The sequence below is a fragment of the Portunus trituberculatus genome, chromosome 18 (genome assembly GCF_017591435.1).
Source record: "Portunus trituberculatus isolate SZX2019 chromosome 18, ASM1759143v1, whole genome shotgun sequence".
NCBI classification, from domain to species: Eukaryota; Metazoa; Arthropoda; class Malacostraca; order Decapoda; family Portunidae; genus Portunus; species Portunus trituberculatus.
The window spans coordinates 12,869,984-12,890,868 of record NC_059272.1 but is presented as its reverse complement, the minus strand read 5'-3'; the positions used below and the strand labels follow the sequence as shown (position 1 = coordinate 12,890,868).

General features: G+C 39.6%; 1 protein-coding gene across 3 annotated transcripts in view; it reads right to left on the bottom strand.

The window, feature by feature from the left end:
* LOC123505562 (Bloom syndrome protein homolog) overlaps window positions 1–20,885 on the bottom strand; it is a 99,535-nt gene that overhangs the window by 10,494 nt on the left and 68,156 nt on the right. For all 3 annotated transcript variants that reach the window (XM_045257028.1, XM_045257029.1, XM_045257030.1), the window contains 6 exons: window positions 19,355–19,541; window positions 18,973–19,050; window positions 17,044–17,239; window positions 16,291–16,472; window positions 10,078–10,234; window positions 9,080–9,270 (listed from right to left, as the gene is read on the bottom strand). In XM_045257028.1, coding sequence (XP_045112963.1) covers window positions 9,080–9,270; window positions 10,078–10,234; window positions 16,291–16,472; window positions 17,044–17,239; window positions 18,973–19,050; window positions 19,355–19,541 — 991 coding nt within the window. The remainder of the gene's footprint in view (window positions 1–9,079; window positions 9,271–10,077; window positions 10,235–16,290; window positions 16,473–17,043; window positions 17,240–18,972; window positions 19,051–19,354; window positions 19,542–20,885) is intronic.

Here is a 20,885-nt window from a genome sequence, read left to right as displayed (position 1 = left end):
TAGGGGTCAAATAGCTAACATTCTATATAAAACAATAAAACCACATAGCAACAACCCTAAGTGGATGACAGATTAAAACAATGCATAAGACAGAAGAGGAATATATATATGAGACTAAAGGCACGAGATGAGGTTTTAAGCCCACTATACAATGAATTAGTAAGAACAGTTAAGAGGTTAACAATGAAAGCTAAAAGAGAATATGAATTGAGGGTACCCAGCCAAGCAAAGACAGATCCCAAGGAATTTTTCAGTTATGTAAGACAAAAATCAGAGAGGAAATAGGTCCTTTAAAGACAGCTAATGGGGAGATGGTTAGTTCTGGGGAAGAGGTTAGTAAAAGTATGAATGAATATTTTTTAACCGTCTTCACCCAAGAGAACACACAAGATATCCCAGATAGTGAATAGATTTTTAGGGCACATGATAGTGAAAAGTTGAGAGATATTCATATTCATATTCATACTAAGGAGATGGTAGAACAGGAGATAGATAGACTAAAGAAATCCAAGTCACCAGGGCCTGATGAAATATACCCAAGGGTACTAAGGAAAGTAAGGAGGTCATCAGTGAGCCATTAGCAGTGTTTTTTAGGTGTCACTGGAGTCAGGTAAGATATTGATAATGAGGAGAAAAGCTAAGAAGGGAGATAAAACCCTAATGTCCAATTACAGGCCTGTCAGCTTAACTTCAATTGAGGGTAAATTAGTGGAATCAATAATAGCTAAAAACATTAGGGAATACCTAGACAAACACAGTTTGATAAATCACTCACAATATGGCTTTACGAAGGAAAAGTCGTGCCTTACAAATTTGTTGAATTTTTATACCAGTAAGCCCCTGCACTTGGCGAATCTCAGCTTGGCGAAATTCACTTTTGGCAGTAGGATGGCCACGGACCACCGAATGCACGCTTGGTGATTTGAATTCAAACTTGGCAGCCACATGACGAACCACGCGGCTCCCCGGTGACATCAGACCTCTCTCTAAACTTATCAAAACGCAGTGTGAGAGTCCCCTTCATCCATTTTGTTTCTGCTACCTTCTGTTCTGCTAGCGTGGGAACGAATTCTGGCGATTTACTGCCAACATGGCCTCTACCACCACAACAGGTGGTACCAGTGGGGATAAGAACAATGGTGATGACGGCAAGGACAAAAGTAGGCGAGGGAAACGGGTGGAAAAAGCGGGAGTTACAGCCTTTATATCATGTCTTATTACCTTTATTTATTGTTTATTGGTCTGTTTTGTACATGTGTTCTAATATGTGAAGACAAAAGATTTTATTTCAGCTTGAAAGATGGTATTTTAGAGGTTAAAAGAGGGACTTTGGCAATGACCAAAGACTGATTGAGGCATTTTTGGGATAATTTATATGGTAAAAAGGACTCGTGCTTGGCGAAATTCACATTTGGCAGTAGTTTCGCCAGACTAATTAATTCGCCAAGTGCGGAGCTTACTATAGTAAGATTTATGAGGTGGCAGATAATGGTGATAATTATGACTTCCTATACTTAGATTTCAGTAAAGTCTTTAACAAGGTACCACACCAGAGGCTCTTGAGAAAGGTTACAGTGCATGGGATAAAGGGTAGAATATTAGGCTGCATTAAAGCATGGTGGGGTCAAGTAATTAGTCGGGTGCCACAGGGTTCAATTTTAGGGCCATTGTTATTCTTAATATACATTAATGACTTGAATAGTGGAATTAATAGTGATATTAGTAAATTTGCAGATGAAAAGAAGATAGGTAGATTAATTAGGTCAGATTTTGATGCCATTGTCTTGCAGGCAGTTTTGGATAGGATGAAAGAATGGACAGATAAATGGCAAATGCAATTCAATATCAAAAAGTGCAAGGTACTGAGTGCAGGTAGAGATAATTCACATAATAGGTAAACGATATATACCAAGGAACTATGAAGTTCCTAGTACGAAAAAGATTTAGGAGTCATAGTCAACTTCAATTTCGATCAAAGAAAACAATCTACTGAGGCTAGAAATAAGGCGAACAGGGTACTAGGATTCATTTTTAGAAGTGTTAAAAGCAGAAGTCCCAAAGTAATACTAAAAGTATACTTAGTGCTGGTGAGACCACATCTTGACTATGTAGTACAATTCTGGTTCCCACATAGGAAGGATAAAACTCTATTGGAATCAGTGTAAAAAAGGATGTCTAAAAAGATATAGGAGATGAGGGATATTCCTTATGAAGTGAGACTGAAGAAACTCAATCTGCATTCCTTAGAGACGTAAGTTAAGAGGAGACCTGGCAGAAGTATTTAACCCCTTCGCGCCGGATTTTAAAAAAGCCCGCTTGTATGATATACGGGTGGTAGCCGCCGAGCCTGGAAACTCGTGCAAGCTTGTCATACTTGTCGTCTTTGTGTATTATGCTGCTATTTTTTAGTTACTATATCGTCTTCGAAGAGGAAAGTGGACGCTTCTCTCTTCGAGAGAGAGAGAGAGAGAGAGAGAGAGAGAGAGAGAGAGAGAGAGAGAGAGAGAGAGAGAGAGAGAGAGAGAGAGAGAGAGAGAGAGAGAGAGAGAGAGAGATTAGAAAATTTGTTGTTTTGTGTGTGTGTGTGTGTGTGTGTGTGTGTGTGTGTGTGTGTGTGTGTGTGTGTGTGTGTGTGTGTGTGTGTGTGTATTTACCTAATTGTATTTACCTAATTGTAACATACGGAAAAGAGCTATGCTCGTGTTGTCCCGTCTCCATATCTATTAATGTCCAGCTTTTTCTTAAAATCATGAATATTCCTTGCGTTGACCACTTCCACGCCTAAACTATTCCATGCTTCCACCCTTCTATGAGGGAAGCTATATTTTTCACATCTCTCCTATAAGTGGCCATTTTAGTTTTTTCCCATGCCCTCTCGACATTCTTTCATTCCACATACACAGATCTTCCCTATCCATTTTTCCATGCCAATCATCACTCTGTATATTGCTATCAGGTCTCCCTTTCTCTTCTGTTTTCCAGGGTCGGAAGTTGCATTCTTTTCAGTCTGTCTTCATAAGTCAAATCTCTTAAGTCAGGCACCATTTTGTTGCAGCCCTCTGTACTTTCTCTAGTTTCCTTATGTGTTTCTTTAAGTTCGAGCCCACTGTATTGTTGCATATTCAAGCCTCGGTCTTATCATTGCAGTAATTATTTTCTTCATCATTTCTTCATCTAAATATACGAACGCCACTCTTATGTTCCTCAATAAGTTCAATACTTCTCCAATTATTTTGTTTATATGTCTCTCTGGCGATAGGTCATTGGTAATTGTCACCCCAAGGTCTTTTTCTTCATGACTGGTTTTATGTCTTCATTTCCTATCTTGTACATACTCCTGATTCTTCTTTCACTCTTGCCAAACTCTATTTTCTTGCATTTTGTCGTGTTGAACTCCATTTGCCATGTACAGCTCCATTTCCATATTCTGTCCAAGTCTTCCTGGAGTAGTTCGCAATCTTTGTCACATCTCACTTTTCTTAACAATTTTGCATCGCCTGCAAATAGGCTCACATAACTGGACACCCCATCCACCATGTCATTTATGTAGACCGCAAACATTACTGGTGCCAACACTGATCCCTGTGGAACTCCACTCTCCACCAAGCCCCATTCTGATGGTCTGTCCTTAATTATTGTTCTCATTTCTCTTCCTACCAAAAAGTCTTCCATCCATTTTAGTAAACTGCCATGCACTCCTCCTACCATTTCAAGTTTCCAGATCAGTCTCCGTGTGGTACCTTATCAAAGGCCTTTTTTAAATCCAGATATATTCCATCAGCCCAACCATCTCTTTCCTGTATTACATCTATCACCCTCGAATAGTAACATATCAGGTTTGTCGTGCATGAACGCCCTTTTCTAAAACCAAATTGACACTCACAAAGTATGTCATTTTTCTCCAAGAAGTCTGTCCATCTATTCTTCACCACCCTCTCACACATCTTAGCTACCACACTTGTAAGTGACACTGGTCTATAGTTCAATGGGTCTCTTTGTTACCTGATTTATAGATTGGGACAATGTTAGCTCTTTTCCAGTCTTGGGGCACTACACCTTCCCTTAATGAGGCATCAATTACTTCACAAACTTTTTCTGCCAGTTGCTCCCTGCATTCTCTTAAAATCCATCCTGATACCCCATCAGGTCCCACAGCTTTTCTCACTTCTAAACTCCCCATCATATTCTTGATCTCCTCCACAGTTACTTGAAACTCCTTCATAATCCCTTTCTGTTCCATTACCAGTGGTTTGTCAAAAGCAGTCTCCTTTGTGAATACCTTCCGAAAGCATCCATTCATAGCCTCTGCCATTTCCTGGGATCTTCACTGCATACTCCATTTACTTCTAAACTTTCAATACTTTCTATTTTTGATGTTGTTGTTCACATGTCTGTAAAAAGCCTTGGTTGGTCTTTACATTTATCAATTATATCCTTTTCTTGTTTCTTTCTTCTTCTTCTAATCAACACATATTCATTTCTTGCTCTTTTGTAACTTTCCCACTGCTTAATCCGTCTTTTCCTTCTCCACCTCTTCCATGCATCCTCTTTTCTTGTTCTAGCCTTTTCACATCTATCGTTAAACCAGTCCTGCTTTCCAACTTCTCTATGTTGTCTTATTGGTACAAATTTTTCTCACCTTCTTTGTATATTTTTATAAATTCCTTCCACTTTTCATTTGCTCCTTAGCACTCTTGAATTTCATCCAATTTGTCTCTTGAAAGAATTTCTTTAGGTTTCCAAAATCTGTCTTGGCATAATTCCATCTTCCCACTTTATATTCTTCATTTCTTCTAGATTTCTCTTCATATATCACCTTGAACTCCAAAACTGCATGATCACTCTTTGCTAAAGGGCACCCTCATCTCCTCAATGACCATTGGCTCTGTACTAAAGACCAAGTCCAGTCTTGACGATGCTCCCTCTCCTCCAAACCTAGTATCTTCTTTGACCCACTGAGTTAACACATTTTCCATTGCCAGTGTCAATAGTGTATTTCCCCATGTTGTCTCTGATCCTTCCATTGACCAGTCCTCCCAACACACCTCTTTACAATTAAAATCTCCCATCATTATAGTTCGTTCACAGCCACCCAACATTTCTTCCAGACATGTTCCTGTATCACTTATCATTTCTTCATATTCCTGTACTGACCATGCATTTGTCTTAGGTGGTACGTACACCACTATGTAGTGCCTCTTTTTCCTTCATTAGTTTCTGCTCTGATCTTTAGCACTTCTGCCTTTCCCATACCTTCTTTCACTTGATCCACCTTTATATCTTTTTAACCAGCAACATCACTCCTCCTCCCATCTTACCTACTCTATTTCTTTTCCAAACATTATATTTCCTTCTCCAACCATCATCAGGTCTTCTCCTCTCTCAGTTTTGTTTCAGTAAGACCCACAATATCTGGGTTCTTGTCCCTCAAGTAATCGTTGAGTTCTAAAATCCCGATATCACTCCATTTATGTTGGAATACATTACATTCCGCTCATACGTAAGTTTCTTTAGTCCTTTCTTGCTGTACTTTTCTGGGTTATGAACCACTTCCTCAGTCTCATATCCAAGATTCTCCAGAAAACTCTTTCTTCTCCTCTTCTGTCCTCTCTTCATTTTTTTCAAAGCCTCCTTTCTCAACTCATTTAACATTTCTCTTTCCTTTTCACCGAGATCTCTTCTCAACCAAATCTTCCTTGTTGTTTCCTGCTGGGCTAGCCTCCATGACTTCTCCACCAATTCATCTACATCCTTTTGTGACTTAAGTTTGATTCTTATTGGCCTCATACCTTCTCTTGTGAACTTTCCAATTCTATGTGTGTGTGTGTGTGTGTGTGTATTTACCTATTTACCTAGTTGTAGTTTTACAGGGCCTGGGCTTTATGCTCGTGTGGCCCCATCTCCATATCTACACTTATCCAATCTTACTTTAAAAGTGTGCACACTCGTTGCAGACACTACTTCTTCATCTAAACTGTTCCACGTCTCAATACATCTCTGCGGGAAACTATATTTTTTAATATCTCTCAGACATCTTCCCTTTCTCAGCTTTTTACTATGCGATCTTGTGCTTCGGGTGTCATATTCTTCTCTTAGGATCAGTTTCTCATTATCCACTTGGTCCATTCCGTTGATCAATTTATAGACTTGTATCAGGTCTCCTCTCTCCATTCTCTGTTCCAAGGTTGGTAGATCCATAGCCTTTAGTCTCTCCTCATATGTCATCCCTTCAAGTTCTGGAACCATTCTTGTAGCCATTTTTTGTAGCCTCTCCAATTTCCTTATGTGTTTCTTTTTATGAGGGGTCCACACTACTCCTGCATATTCCAATCTGGGTCTTATTATAGTATTTATCAATTTCTTCATCATTTCTTTGTCCATGTAGTGAAATGCTACTCCAATATTCCTCAGCAAATTATATGTTTCTCTAAAAATTCTATCAATATGGCTTACTGGTTGATTGTTTTCTTCCATCGTCACTCCTAAGTCCTTTTCCTTTTGACTTTCTCCAGTTCTACTCCATCTCCCATCTTATAGATTCCCACAGGTCGTTTTCACTCTTTCCCATTTCCATGACGTGGCTTTTGTTCACATTGAATTCCATTTCCCACTTCTTACTCCATTCCCAGATCTTATTTAGGTCTTCTTGCAGTATTTCACAATCCTCCTTTTGCTTTATAACTCTGCACAGTTTCGTATCATCCGCAAACAAGTGTGTGTGTGTGTGTGTGTGTGTGTGTGTGTGTGTGTGTGTGTGTGTGTGTGTGTGTGTGTGTGTGTGTGTGTGTGTGTGTGTGTGTGTATGTAATTCACTGTTTGATCTGCTGCAGGCTCTGACGAGACAGCCAGACGTTACCCTACGGAACGAGCTCAGAGCTCATTATTTCCGATCTTGGGATAGGTCTCAGACCAGGCACACACCACACACCGGGACAACAAGGTCACAACTCCTCGATTTACATCCCGTACCTACTCACTGCTAGGTGAACAGGGGCTACACGTGAAAGGAGACACACCCAAATATCTCCACCCGGCCGGGGAATCGAACCCTGGTCCTCTGGCTTGTGAAGCCAGCGCTTTAACCACTGAGCTACCGGGCCGTGTGTGTGTGTGTGTGTGTGTGTGTGTGTGTGTGTGTGTGTGTGTGTGTGTGTGTGTGTGTGTGTGTGTGTGTGTGTGTGTAATTCACTGTTTGATCTGCTGCAGGCTCTGACGAGACAGCCAGACGTTACCCTACGGAACGAGCTCAGAGCTCATTATTTCCGATCTTGGGATAGGTCTGAGACCAGGCACACACCACACACCGGGACAACAAGGTCACAACTCCTCGATTTACATCCCGTGCCTACTCACTGCTAGGTGAACAGGGGCTACACGTGAAAGGAGACACACCCAAATATCTCCACCCGGCCGGGGAATCGAACCCTGGTCCTCTGGCTTGTGAAGCCAGCGCTCTAACCACTGAGCTACTGGGCCGTGTGTGTGTGTGTGTGTGTGTGTGTGTGTGTGTGTGTGTGTGTGTGTGTGTGTGTGTGTGTGTGTGTGTGTAATTCACTGTTTGATCTGCTGCAATCTATGACGAGACAGCCAGACGTTACCCTACGGAACGAGCTCAGAGCTCATTATTTCCGATCTTGGGATAGGTCTGAGACCAGGCACACACCACACACCGGGACAACAAGGTCACAACTCCTTGATTTACATCCCGTACCTACTCACTGCTAGGTGAACAGGGGCTACACGTGAAAGGAGACACACCCAAATATTTCCACCCGGCCGGGGAATCGAACCCCGGTCCTCTGGCTTGTGAAGCCAGCGCTCTAACCACTGAGCTACCGGGCCATATATCTGTGTGTGTGTGTGTGTGTGTGTGTGTGTGTGTGTGTGTGTGTGTGTGTGTGTGTGTGTGTGTGTGTGTGTGTGTAATTCACCGTTTGATCTGCTGCAGTCTCTGACGAGACAGCCAGACGTTACCCTACGGAACGAGCTCAGTGCTCATTATTTCCGATCTTGGGATAGGTCACACACCACAGGCACACACCACACACCGGGACAACAAGGTCACAACTCCTCGATTTACATCCCGTACCTACTCACTGCTAGGTGAACAGGGGCTACACGTGAAAGGAGACACACCCAAATATCTCCACCCGGCCGGGGAATCGAACCCGGTCATCTGGCTTGTGAAGCCAGCGCTCTAACCACTGAGCTACCGGGCCGTGTGTGTGTGTGTGTGTGTGTGTGTGTGTGTGTGTGTGTGTGTGTGTGTGTGTGTGTGTGTGTGTGTGTGTGTGTGTGTTCACGAATGTTACAAGGCGGGACGATGTAACTTATCTTCGAGAGGGAGAGGGGAGGGAGGGAAGGAAGATGGGGAGGAGGAAGAGAGAGAGAGAGAGAGAGAGAGAGAGAGAGAGAGAGAGAGAGAGAGAGAGAGAGAGAGAGAGAGAGAGAGAGAGAGAGAGAGAGAGAGAGAGAGAGAGAGAGAGAGATGGGAACAGTCTATGCCATTGGGGAATTTTAGACACAAGGCGGGATGCATGTAGAGGCAAGGATAGTGGGAGGAGCACTAGGATTTCAAGGACAGCATACGGCATGTATAGTTGGTATCCAACACACTATACGGGACAACTGAACTGAAGAAAGCTCAGAAAAGAAATATGACGCCTACGTAGGTGTCACCGTATATGCTACTGGGGCTTCATGACGCCTACATAGGCGTCACCGTATTGAAGGGGTTAAGTGGTATAAGGGTTTTAACAAAGGGGACATAAATGAAGTTCTTAGGATCAGTAGTGTGGACAGAACCAAAAATAATGTGTCAAAGCTTAAAAAATTCAGGTTTAGGAGAGAAGGAAGAAACTGGTTTTCAGAGTGGTTGATAAGTGAAATGGACTCAGTGGTCATGTAGTCAGGGCTGAGTCAATATGGAGCATTAAAAGAAGATTAGATAAATTTATGGATGGGGATGATAGATGAAATTAAGTAGCTTTAATCATACAGGGACTGTCACATGTAGGTCTGGCAGCCTCTTGCAGCTTCCCTCTTTTATGTTCTTAACTTGCTAACACAGATAACTTACTGTGGTACTAGAATTGTTGAGGAACCTATCACATTTCTGTCCAGGCCGCAAGTAAGCAAATGTCATATCATCTCTGTTGACAACTAAATCTTCCTGCAGGTAGCCCTCAAGTACCAACCGTCGAAAGAGTCTCTCTATATCAGAGCGGCCAAAGTCTTTTCCAATACCATGCAGGGATAGGCGATCATGTCCTGGAGTAAACAAAATTGAAAAATCAGCTTCTGCACAAATGATTGTGTCAAGAAAATAAAAATGAAAATCAGCTTCCAGACAGATCATTATACTTTCAAGAAAACAATATTGAAAATCAACTTCTAAAGCAATGAACATGTCCTTGAGAAAACAAGATTGATTATCAGTTTCCCAATGCAATGGAATAACAAAACATAATAGTTACACAAAATCTATTATATTAGCAGAACAGAGAGAGAGAGAGAGAGAGAGAGAGAGAGAGAGAGAGAGAGAGAGAGAGAGAGAGAGAGAGAGAGAGAGAGAGAGAGAGAGAGAGAGAGAGAGAGAGAGAGAGAGAGAGAGAGAGAGAGAGAGAGAGAGAGAGAGAGAGAGAGAGAGAGAGAGAGCGAGCTTACAGGGGTTTGAATGCTATGATTTCTGTGCTGGCAACATCCATGCCTTCATGGTTTCTATCCCTGACTTCCCCACAAAACAATATGTAATTAAATCTCATATCACTATAGATTTTGTCCTAATTATTCAATAAAAATGATAGATAAATGTATGTATAAGCAGTCTTTATTACAGAACCTCTCACCATAGATAGTAATTCTATTTACAAATTAACTGTCAGAAACTTACTGTGGTGCCAACATTAGATCAATCCACCAATATCACACTTACCTATCTGTAAGGCCAGCAATTGCAAATGGAGTAGCCCAAACAAGCCCCCGCCCACACACACACATATGCATGCACGCACAAAACTAAATATGTTAGTAAATAAGTTAAATCAAAAGTTAATAAACAATAAAAAACAATCTTACCATTATCCATGATTTTCTTGAGCTTTGAGCCTTTCATAATATCCACAAAATGATTAAGTGTGAAGTTGTTACTCCAGCGGCCGCCGGTGCACAGCTGCTTCACTGTCTGCAGGATGGTGCGAGTTTCCTGGGTCATGTTCCGCTTCACATATGATGACTGGCAAACAAAACTGCAGGTTACTAATAATATATACATTTAGTGACAGGGATTTCACATTTTATATGTACGTATTGTATTTTGAGCTCAGCTAAAAGACCTAACTGATGAAGAAAGAGTGAAGGATATGGGAATGCCAACTTTGGAAGATAGAAAGAATGAAGAGATCTAGTAAAAATGGTTAACTGCAGTGAAAAGATAGACAAGCAAGACATGGCATTAGTGAAAGAGGATGAAACTAGATGGATTAGAGGGCACTCAAAAGAAGATTGGAAACTCCATGTGTAAAGGGCATCAAAAGAATAGTTTTCCACATAGAACTGTGGATATTTGGAAAGACTTGAGTGAAGAGGTCATTACAATAGCCAACATACAAATCTTTAAAGAAAACTTGGATAAGTACACATATGGAGACAGGACATTATTAGCTCTCCTCAAATCCTGGAATATACAACTAGGTTTTTATTTATGTAAGAGAGGAAATGCCTACTTAGTTGCCAGTCTTCTTGCATGTCCAAAAGAGTTAGCCAAAAGGAAGGGATAAATCTTTTGAAACCTCCCTCTTAAATTAAGTCAATAGGAAGTTGGAAATACAAAAGCAGGCAGGGAGTTCCAGAGTTTACTAGAGAAAAGAATGAATGATTGAGAGTACTGGTTAACTGTTGCAATAAAGTTGGACAGAATAGGGGTGAGAGGAAGCGAGGCTGCAAGAGGAGGGGGAGGCATGCAGTTAGCAAAATCAGAGGAGCAATTAGCATGAAAACAGTGGTAGAATATAGCAAGAGATGCAACATTCCAGCAGTAAGAAAGAGGCTGAAGATACTCAGTCAGAGAAGAGAAGTTGATAAGACAAAAAGCTTTTGATTTCACACTATCTAATAAAAGTGTGTGAGTGGAACATGCCCATACATATGAAAAATACTTCATACATGAGCAGATAAGACCCTTGTAAAGAGTTAGCAGTTGGAGGAGCAAGAAAAACTGGCAGAAACAACTTAAAATGTTTCACTTCACAAAAGCTATTTTAGCAAGAAATGAGATGTGAAGTTTCCAGTTTAGATTATAAGTAAGGGATAGACCAAGGATATTCAGTGTAGAAGGGACAGTTGAGTGTCATTGAAGCAGAGGGCATAGTTGTCTGGAAGATTGTGTCAGGTTGATAGATGGAGGAATTAAGTTTTGAGGCATTGAACACTACGTTTTCTCTGCCTCAACCAGAAATCTTAGAAAGATCAGAAGTCAGGCATTTTGTGGCATCTCTGCAGGAACTGTTAACTTCCTGAAGGGTTGGTCGTCCCTGAAAAGATGTGGAAAGGTGTAGGGTGGTATCATCAGTTTAAGAGTGGATAGGGCAAGAAGTTTGGTTTAAGATCACAAATGAATAATAGGAAGAGAGTGGGTGACAGGACTGAACTCTGAGGAACATCACTGTTAATACATTTAAAACAACAGTGGCTGTCTACCACAGCAACAATAGAACAATTGGAGAGGAAACTTGAGATGAAGTTGCAGAGGAGAATAGAAACCATAGGGGGATAGTTTTAAAATCAAAGCGTTGTGCCAGGCTCTGTCAAAAGCTTTTGAAATGTCTAAGAAAACAGCAAAAAGCCAAAATCTCTAAAAGAAGATGACTGAGACTCAGTAAGGAAAGCCAAGAGATCGATCACCAGTAGAGCAGCCTTGATGGAAGCCATACTGGTGATCAGATACAAGATTGTGAAGTGACATGTTTAAGAAGCTTTTTATTGAAGATAAATTCAAAGACTAGACAAGCAAGAGATTAGAGCTATAGGGCAGTAGTTAGTGGGATTGGAATGGTCACCCTTTTTAGGAAGAAGTTGAATATAGGTAAACTTCCAGCAAGAAGGAAAGGTGGAAGTCGATAGACAGAGTTGTATGAGTTTGGCCAGGTAAGGTGCAAGAATGGAGGCACAGTTTTTGAGAAAAATAGGAGGGACCCCATCAGGTCCATAAGCCTTCAAAGGGTTTAGACCTGCGAGGGCATGAAAACATCATTACAAAGAATTTTAATTGAAAGCATGAAATAGTCAGAGGGAGGGAAAAGCCCAGAATCATCCAAGGTAGAGTTATTAGCAGAATACACACACACACAAACACACACACACACGCATAGTAAGAAACTGAGGAAAGGAAGATGTCTGAGAGATGTTAAAAAATTTAGTTTCCCACAAAGATGTGTTGAGACTTTGAACAGTTTGAGTGAGGAAGTGGTGTCAGCAAAGAGTGTGCATAGTTTTTAAGAAAAATTGGATAAGTGTAGATATGGAGAAGAGGCCACACGAGCATAAAGCCCAGGCCCTGTAAAACTACAACTAGGTAAATACACACACACACACACACACACACACACACACACACACACACACACACACACACACACACACACACACACACACACACACACACACACACATGATGAAGGCTAAACTCATGGAAATGGAGATAAAAATATCCGAAGGGGACTTGAGGAAGGAGGAATGCCTTAATCTAATTGATACCAGGATGAAAGAAGTGAACCATGAACATCAGGAGGTACAAAGGTCATTTAGGGAGATAGTAAAAAAGCAGGAAGAGGAAAATAAAGGGATTACGCAGAGGGAAATGGTAAAGGCACTAAAGGAAAATGAGTATGTGGTGAGAGATATTGCTGAAAAGAAAAAATGTGTGATCATAAGAGGATTGAGGGAAGAAACTAACAGGAACTGGCAGGACAGGAGGGATAAGGAAAATGACAGGATTAAGTCTTTACTGAACAAGATCTCTGTGGAAGAAGAGGACCTATATGTTGAGGTAGAAGAAAGTGTGAGATTGGGAGCTTTTCAGGAAGGCAAGAATAGACCATTAAAATTGAAATTAAAGTCTCAGGTGGCAGCTGAGGCCTTGTTGAGGGCTTGGAAACTTAAGGACTCTGAGGAAACCAAAACAATTTACATAAGAAGAAATATGTCACAGAATGAGCAAATGAAAATTAAAGAGCTTGTAACTGAAGTGAAAGAGAGGAATGACGAAATAACAGAGGAGGAAAAGACCAAGTTTTTTTGGAGGATGAGAAATGGGAGGCTAAAGAAGTGGTGGATAAAACAGACGGAATAGACATTACATGGAAGAATGAGACTAGGAATGAAATACAAGTGACTTACACGAATATAGATGGATTTCTGTCTAAGAGGCTAGAATGTACGGATTACCTAAGAGATAACGAACCGGACATAATGTGTGTAGTGGAAACAAAGCTAAGGCCCAAAATAAAGCTAGACTGGTTTGTTGTAAAACACTACAAAGTATGGAGAAATGATAGAAAAAATAAGGGAGGTGGTGGTATAATGGTTCTTACTAAGGAAGATCTGATAGTGAAGGAGGTGAACTATAGTAAGAAAAATGAGGAGTGATAATTATGTTTATAACAGATGGCAAGAGGGACATTAATATTATAACAGTATACATACCACCCAGAACCAATGCTTGGGAATATGAAACAGTATAAAATGGTGATGAGAAATACTCTAGACAGAATGAAGCAAGAACTCATCAGAAAGGATAGAGTGATGATAGTTGGAGACTTTAATTGCAAAGAAATAGTGTGGGAAGACTACGAAATAGTGAACGGTGGTGAGTGGGCAGAGGAATTATTAAAGGTAGCAACAAATAACTTGATGACACATTGGGTGAGATCACCAACAAGGTGCAGGGGACAAGATGTTGCAGCAAGGTTGGATTTGGTATTTACCAGGGGCACCTCTCTAAAAGAGGAAATTGAACATGAATGTCCCTTGGGGAAAAGCGATCATGATGTCCTAAGCTTTGAGCTGGATACGGAATTAAGCACGAATAAGATTGTGGAACGCAGGGAGGAAAAATTAAATTATATTAGGGCAAATTATAACCATATAAGGGAGTTCTTTAATGAAATTGACTGGTCCGTGGTATACCAGGAAAGGGATATGCAATTGAAATACGATAAATTTATGGATTTGTATAACTCTGCTGTGAAAAAGTTTGTGCCATATCACAGAAAGAGGACTTTAAATAATAAACAGTGGTTTAATAGAAATTGTGAAGAAGCAAAAAGAACAAAGAAAAGGCATGGAAGAAACCTAAGAAAAACAGTGATGTATTATCAAGAGAAGTTTACAAAACAGCAAGGAATAGATATGTTGAAGTAAGGAGAACAGTACAGAAGGAATATGAACAGAGGGTGGTGGAAAACTGTGATAGTGACCCAAAAATGTTTTACAAATTCATAAATGGAAAACTAAATACAAGGGAGGCAATAGAAAAGAAAAAAAAAAATGGGGAAGAAGTATATGAGGATGCTGAAGATATAGCTGAAATTTTGAACGACAACTTTTGCAAAGTGTTTACAAAGGAGGAGCATTTTATGGGAGGAAGGCCTACGGAAATAAAGCAAATGCAGGACATCATGGTTACTAAGGAAGATGTAAGGATAATTATAAGCAATCTGGATATTAATAAATCAATGGGGCCTGATGGCATATCTGGGAGGTTGCTAAATGAATGTAAGGATCAATTGTTGAACCCCGTATTTGATATTGTGGAAACCTCCATACGAACAGGATTAGTCCCGAAAGAGTGGAAAAGAGCTGACATTGTGCCTATATATAAGAATGGTAGTAGAATGGAACCGCTAAATTATAGACCAGTATCGTTGACTAGTATATTGTGCAAGGTATGTGAAGAAGTAATTAAAGCTAAGTGGAGTGAGTATCTAGAAAGTGAAAACATTCTGAGTGAAAGACAGTTTGGTTTCAGAAAAGGAAGATCGTGTATCCAATTTATTATGTTTTTATTCAAGAGTGACTGACATACTACAACATAGAGAGGGATGGGTGGATGCTATCTACCTGGACTTGAGAAAGGCCTTTGATAAAGTACCACACAATAGACTGATGTGGAAACTAAAGAAGATTGGAGGAGTAAATGATAAACTAGCAAAATGGATGGAAAATTACTTAATGGGAAGAGAAATGAGAACAGTGGTGAGAGGAAGGAAGTCTGAGTGGAAGAAGGTAACCAGTGGAGTTCCACAAGGGTCAGTGCTGGGTCCCATCATGTTTTTGATTTATGTTAATGATATGCCAGTAGGAATTGACAGTTACATGAACATGTTTGCGGACAATACTAAAATTATGAGGAGAGTAAAGAATGTGGAAGATTGTAACAAGTTACAGGAAGATCTTGATAAAATATATGAGTGGAGTAAGGAGTGGCAGATGGAATTTAATATAGACAAGACCCATGTTATGAAAATGGGAAGAAGTAGATACAGACCAAACAGGGATTACAGGCTGGGTGATGAGAAAATTAAAGAGACCAATGAAGAGAAAGACTTAGGAGTAACTGTGCAAAACACCTTGTCACCGGAGAAACACATTAACAAGATTTTTTTGGAAAACATATAACATGCTTCAAAATATTGGCCTTGCATTCCACTACCTAGATGAAGGAATGATGAAGAAGATATTATGTACCTTAATAAGACCCCAGTTAGAATATGCAGCATGTGTCTGGTCACCGCATATGAAGAAAAATGTGAAGAAGGTGGAAAGGGTACAGAGGCTGGCAACAAGGATGGTACCAGGACTCAGGGAGTTAGACTATGAGGAAAGACTGAGGAAGCTGGGGCTGACCACATTAGAAGAGAGAAGAACAAGAGGAGACATGATAACTATGTATAAATTGGTGAACAAGATTGACATACTGAACAGAGAGTTGATAAGGGTGACCACAAGTAATCATCTCCTAGGACATGGAAAAAAGCTAATAAAAGACATCTGTCTAAATGACGTGAGAAAATACAGTTTCCCGCATCGTAGCATTGATAAGTGGAATAAACTGAGCATTGATGTCATTGATGCAGTGTGTGTCAATCAGATGAAAGAGAGATATGACAGGAATGGACAAGGAAACAGGTCACAGAGAGCTTAGCTCGTGCCCTGTAATACACAAATAGGTAAATACAAATAGGTAAATACACACACACACACACACACACACACACACACACTTATCCTCACCAAGTTCTTGCAGTTGTCACATGCCAATTGAATGTTGCGACGGCAGTTCTCACGATCAAATATTTCTCCAAAATAGTTGAGTATCTGTGACCGACGACAATCAGTTCGATTTTCACAAAAAGCCACCATTCGCCACAGGTTATCAAAGTGATTCTGTTTTGCCTGCCAATTTTCTTGATCCACTGTACAAACAAGATGAAATTACTAAATTTGCTGTTTCTCTTGCAATCTTAATTTGGAACCAATATGCAAGCTAACCATATCCTAATCACAAAGAAGTATCATTACATAAAGTTTTACCTCCACTACCTTGATTCAGTTACATTCCTCAGAAGTATTACTGCACTTTGTTAGTTATTTCTTTGCACAAATATTGTTCAAGTTTCTACTGCATGCATTTTGTATAAAACTATCTCCCATTGCACTGATCCATTATATCACTGCAGCTTCTTTTCAAAAAATCTGTACAAAATCCAAATATGAAATGAAATTGCCATTTCCTATTTTGCATATTTCACACAAATACTGCTTATTGACAATGCTTCAGTGTTGACCATCATGGCTTCATATGCAAAGATTCAAGCCTCTAAATTTCATACCATTGTAATATTAAAAAGTGAATAGTCTTCCTACAATTAATTACAGCATTTCATATACACAAGTGGAAGCACCACTGGCCCACAGCTTTAATGATGACTTTATGATCAACAAGTTAAAATTAAATCATGCCAAGTTATTTCCAACAATACTCACTTTCAATCAGCTTCCGGATTCTATGCATATCTGAATAGGAGTAGAAGAGGATGCAATCTGCAGCATCACCATCCCGCCCGGCACGTCCGGATTCTTGGTAGTAGCCCTCAATACTCTTAGGTAGTGAGTAGTGGATGACAAAGCGTACATCTGGCTTGTCAATCCCCATCCCAAAGGCTATTGTGGCACAGATCACCTACGGGAATGAAAGAGAAAGAAAATCACATAACCATACATCAATCTATCTGTTGGCTGTTCCTTAGGACACCACACAGAGAAGATTTTATTCTCCTTGCTTCATTTCTTTTTTTTATCACCTCTTACAATATACAGGCAATCCCTGCTTAACGAACGGATTACGTTCCTAAAAAAAAAACGTTCGTTGCGTGAATTTTCATTAAGCGAACCAATTATAACAAGTTTGACCCCTGACTTGAACTTCCATTGAGAGTAAACAAAGCAAGAGTGCATCATAGTACAATAAGAGGTTTAATGAAAGTAAAAATTATGAAGTTAAACATTTAAGCAGTTTAATTTAAGACTAAGTCATTATAATGTACACTAATGTATGTATGTAACTTTATAATATTGATCTTAAATTAGTGAAGGGAGGGAAAGTGGAGCAGGAAAAACGGTAACCAGCAACCTGTGGAATGTAAACAAAGGATGCATCATTGTACCGCATACAAAACTTATGTACCACATTTCTACAAGGCTTTCCATTTTATTCATTGCCGAGTCACAAGTTTGGGTGGTTCTTTTAGCTTGCAAGGAAAATATGGTCTTACCAGCCTTCTTAATAGAGTCTGCTGACTTGAAAATAGTAGAGACAGCAGATGGAGTCAAGCCATGGTGGCGAGTAATGCTATTAGTTTTCTCGCCTCTCTCGTGTCTGTGAATAATATCCAGCTTCACTTCAAGAGTAAGAGACTTCCTGGTCTTCTTAGCAATGCTAGGCGACATTGCAAGGCTGGTTGCAGGGCATTTTGGTGGGATGTTGAGCGAGGGAAGACGAGCTGCTGCTGGACTCTGTTATTGTTTTGAACTAAGAGTGGGGAAGGGTAGGGGAGTGAGTGGTGCACAGTTTGTCCATGAGGCGCTGGTGTATCTAAAAACCTGTCAGCTTGCATGATACGGCAGAGCTTTCAAACTTGGAAAAAATTACCTGGATAAAATTTCGTTGAGGCGAGTTTGGTGTTCGTTATACGAGCAGATGGTAGTAAAAGGGCGAAATTTTTTTGTGTGAACATTTGTTAAGGGGGGTTGCCTGTGAATGAAATAAAGTGCAGTATTCTTAGCCTCTGCCATATAGTAAAACAATATAAATTCTTAATGCTATATTTTTACTGAAGTACTTTACATCTAAAATTTTTTCATGCATGTGCACATCATTTCATTAAGTATAAATAATTTTTATCATATGTATATTCTATTTGAAAGAATAGAGCATCAAAATTTTTATACAAATAAAGGTGTTTAGTGTCTGAATATTTTGCTAGTTTTTTTATGTCAAGTTTTCCTATAGCAGTAGAGCTAAGACATTGCCTCCTGGCAGAGGACTTTTGGTTTTGGCATATGGGAACCATTATCCTTGGACCATGGTCAGGATTCAAACCCATGAGCTTGAGGATCCTGCAGCCCACAAAGCGTGTGTGGTCCCCTTGTTTAGTATCTGAATGATACTCATCTTTAAGCAGAGAAAGAAGGGGAAATACACTTTTTTTTATGCAAGCAGGAAGCTTGCCAAGAGCAATAAAATATAAAAAAAAAAAAAGGCCCACTTGAATTGCAAGTTCCCTAAGATTTGAGAGGAATTAGCCAAAAGATAGGGACAAATGTCTTGAAACATCCCTCTTAAAAGAAGTCAAGTCACAGAAAGATGGAAATACAGAAGCAGGCAGGGAGTTCCAGGGTTTAGTCTGTACTGACCTTGACTTTGTCATTAATCCACTGATTCTGGATATTACTCCTCTGGTTGTCTGCAAGCCCTGCATGGTAACTCTTGGCCTGCAGAGAAAAATATACTTTCTTTAGCATCAATTAATTATTGAAGAGCAATTTGTCTGGCTAGATGCATTACACAAGGGAGGCATTTCATGTATGTTCTTACCTAATTGTATTTTTATAGGATTGAGCCATTATCATGTGTATAGTATTGTGATTCGTCCACACTAGCTCTGGACCTTCCATGTCTGTATGTCTATGTGCACTACTGTAATTTTGAAGTATTTAGCTTATATCTCTCTTGTTTAATCATACAAATCATGCCCATATCTAAATTATTATTAATACATATAAAACTTCAACTAACCATAATCCCACATCTAGAAAGATCAGCAGCCACAGTGTCACACTCCTTTCGAGAGAAGCAGTACACAATGCCAGACTGATTCTTGTACTTGACTTTTATGAGCTCAGCCACCTCATCAGTCACCTTTTTTCCTTTCTTTGGCAAGACTTGGTATGTCAGGTTAATTCTGTTGAAACTATTGAGGAACCTGTAAAAGGCAATGCAGCATTAATAATGGTAATGTAAGTAGCAGCACAGTATGTAAGGACTTGTGTGCATTTTCTTTTTTGTGTGAAATAAAAAATAAAAATAGAAAAAAAAAAAACACTAAAACACTTCTAAATTCTGTGACGGTTATAAAACTACATAAAACAAGGATTACCTATAGAATTAACCATCTCTGCCAAGACATTGCCCTCCTTGAGTTTTGTGATTGTCTCTTCTGAAGGCATAGTATTAAACTAAGCATCATGAAACTTGGTGTAGTGAAAACAAGGAAAATAATAAATTATTCAGGTCACATAGCCTACACCTATGTGAGTGTGTATTTTGTCATCACATTCACAGCATGATTTGGAGGTGCAGTGACACAGTGCCACTTCATCTAAAACTGTATATGGGGGAAGGTACAGTTCATCCTCACTGTGTGCAGTGACACTGCATTGAAATTCTAAAAAGGTGTTTTCACACAAGACAAATTTCTCCCAGTATATTGCCTGTTTTTGCTCCCAGCTGAGCAAAACGAGCACCAAATGATATGCTACTTCTGTTTTATTGACAAGAATAAAAAATGGTTACAGAAACCTACAATATACGTACAGATATGTCCATGGTATAAATATACATAATACGTACAGTGGAACCTTGCATTATGAGCATACCAGATAAAGAGCAATTTGTAGAACAAGCCTAGGCTTGGGCAAATTTTCATCTTGTTTTACAAGTGGAAAATCCAAATTATGAGCAAGGTTCATAGTAACCACTAGGCTTGCACTTGGTTTCCCCATTACATGGCTACCACTTGCTCCATTCATGTGGATATCTCATTGTGGAAGCATCCCTATTACTTTCCTGGTGTTTCTACATAGTTTTGTACATTTTTTGCTATTACTTTATAATTACTGTTGTTGTGTCAGCATGAATCCCAAGATTCCTGAAGTCATAATTGAAGGAGGTTCTCCTTCCAAATAATAACAATCCTCTTCCTCTTCCACTGCTTCACTGTCTTCCTTGCATACAAATTATCCCATCTTTAAGGTAATCAAATTAATAAAAACTGTTTATATGATTCATTTTGCATTCTCTCTGTACTGTTTTTATAATTGCCATTAGTTTTGTAACTTTTTCAAACCAGAAAAAAATATATATTTTAGAGTTTTCTGGGCTTGGAACAAATTCATTATATTTAATTTATTTCGAGGGAGAGAACTGATTTGCAATATGAACAAATTGTAAAATGAGCTAAGTCAAGGATCAGATTAAACTCATAATGCAAAGTTCCACTGTATTGACCAGAAAAATCCATAATGTACTGAGGCTACAATATATAAAC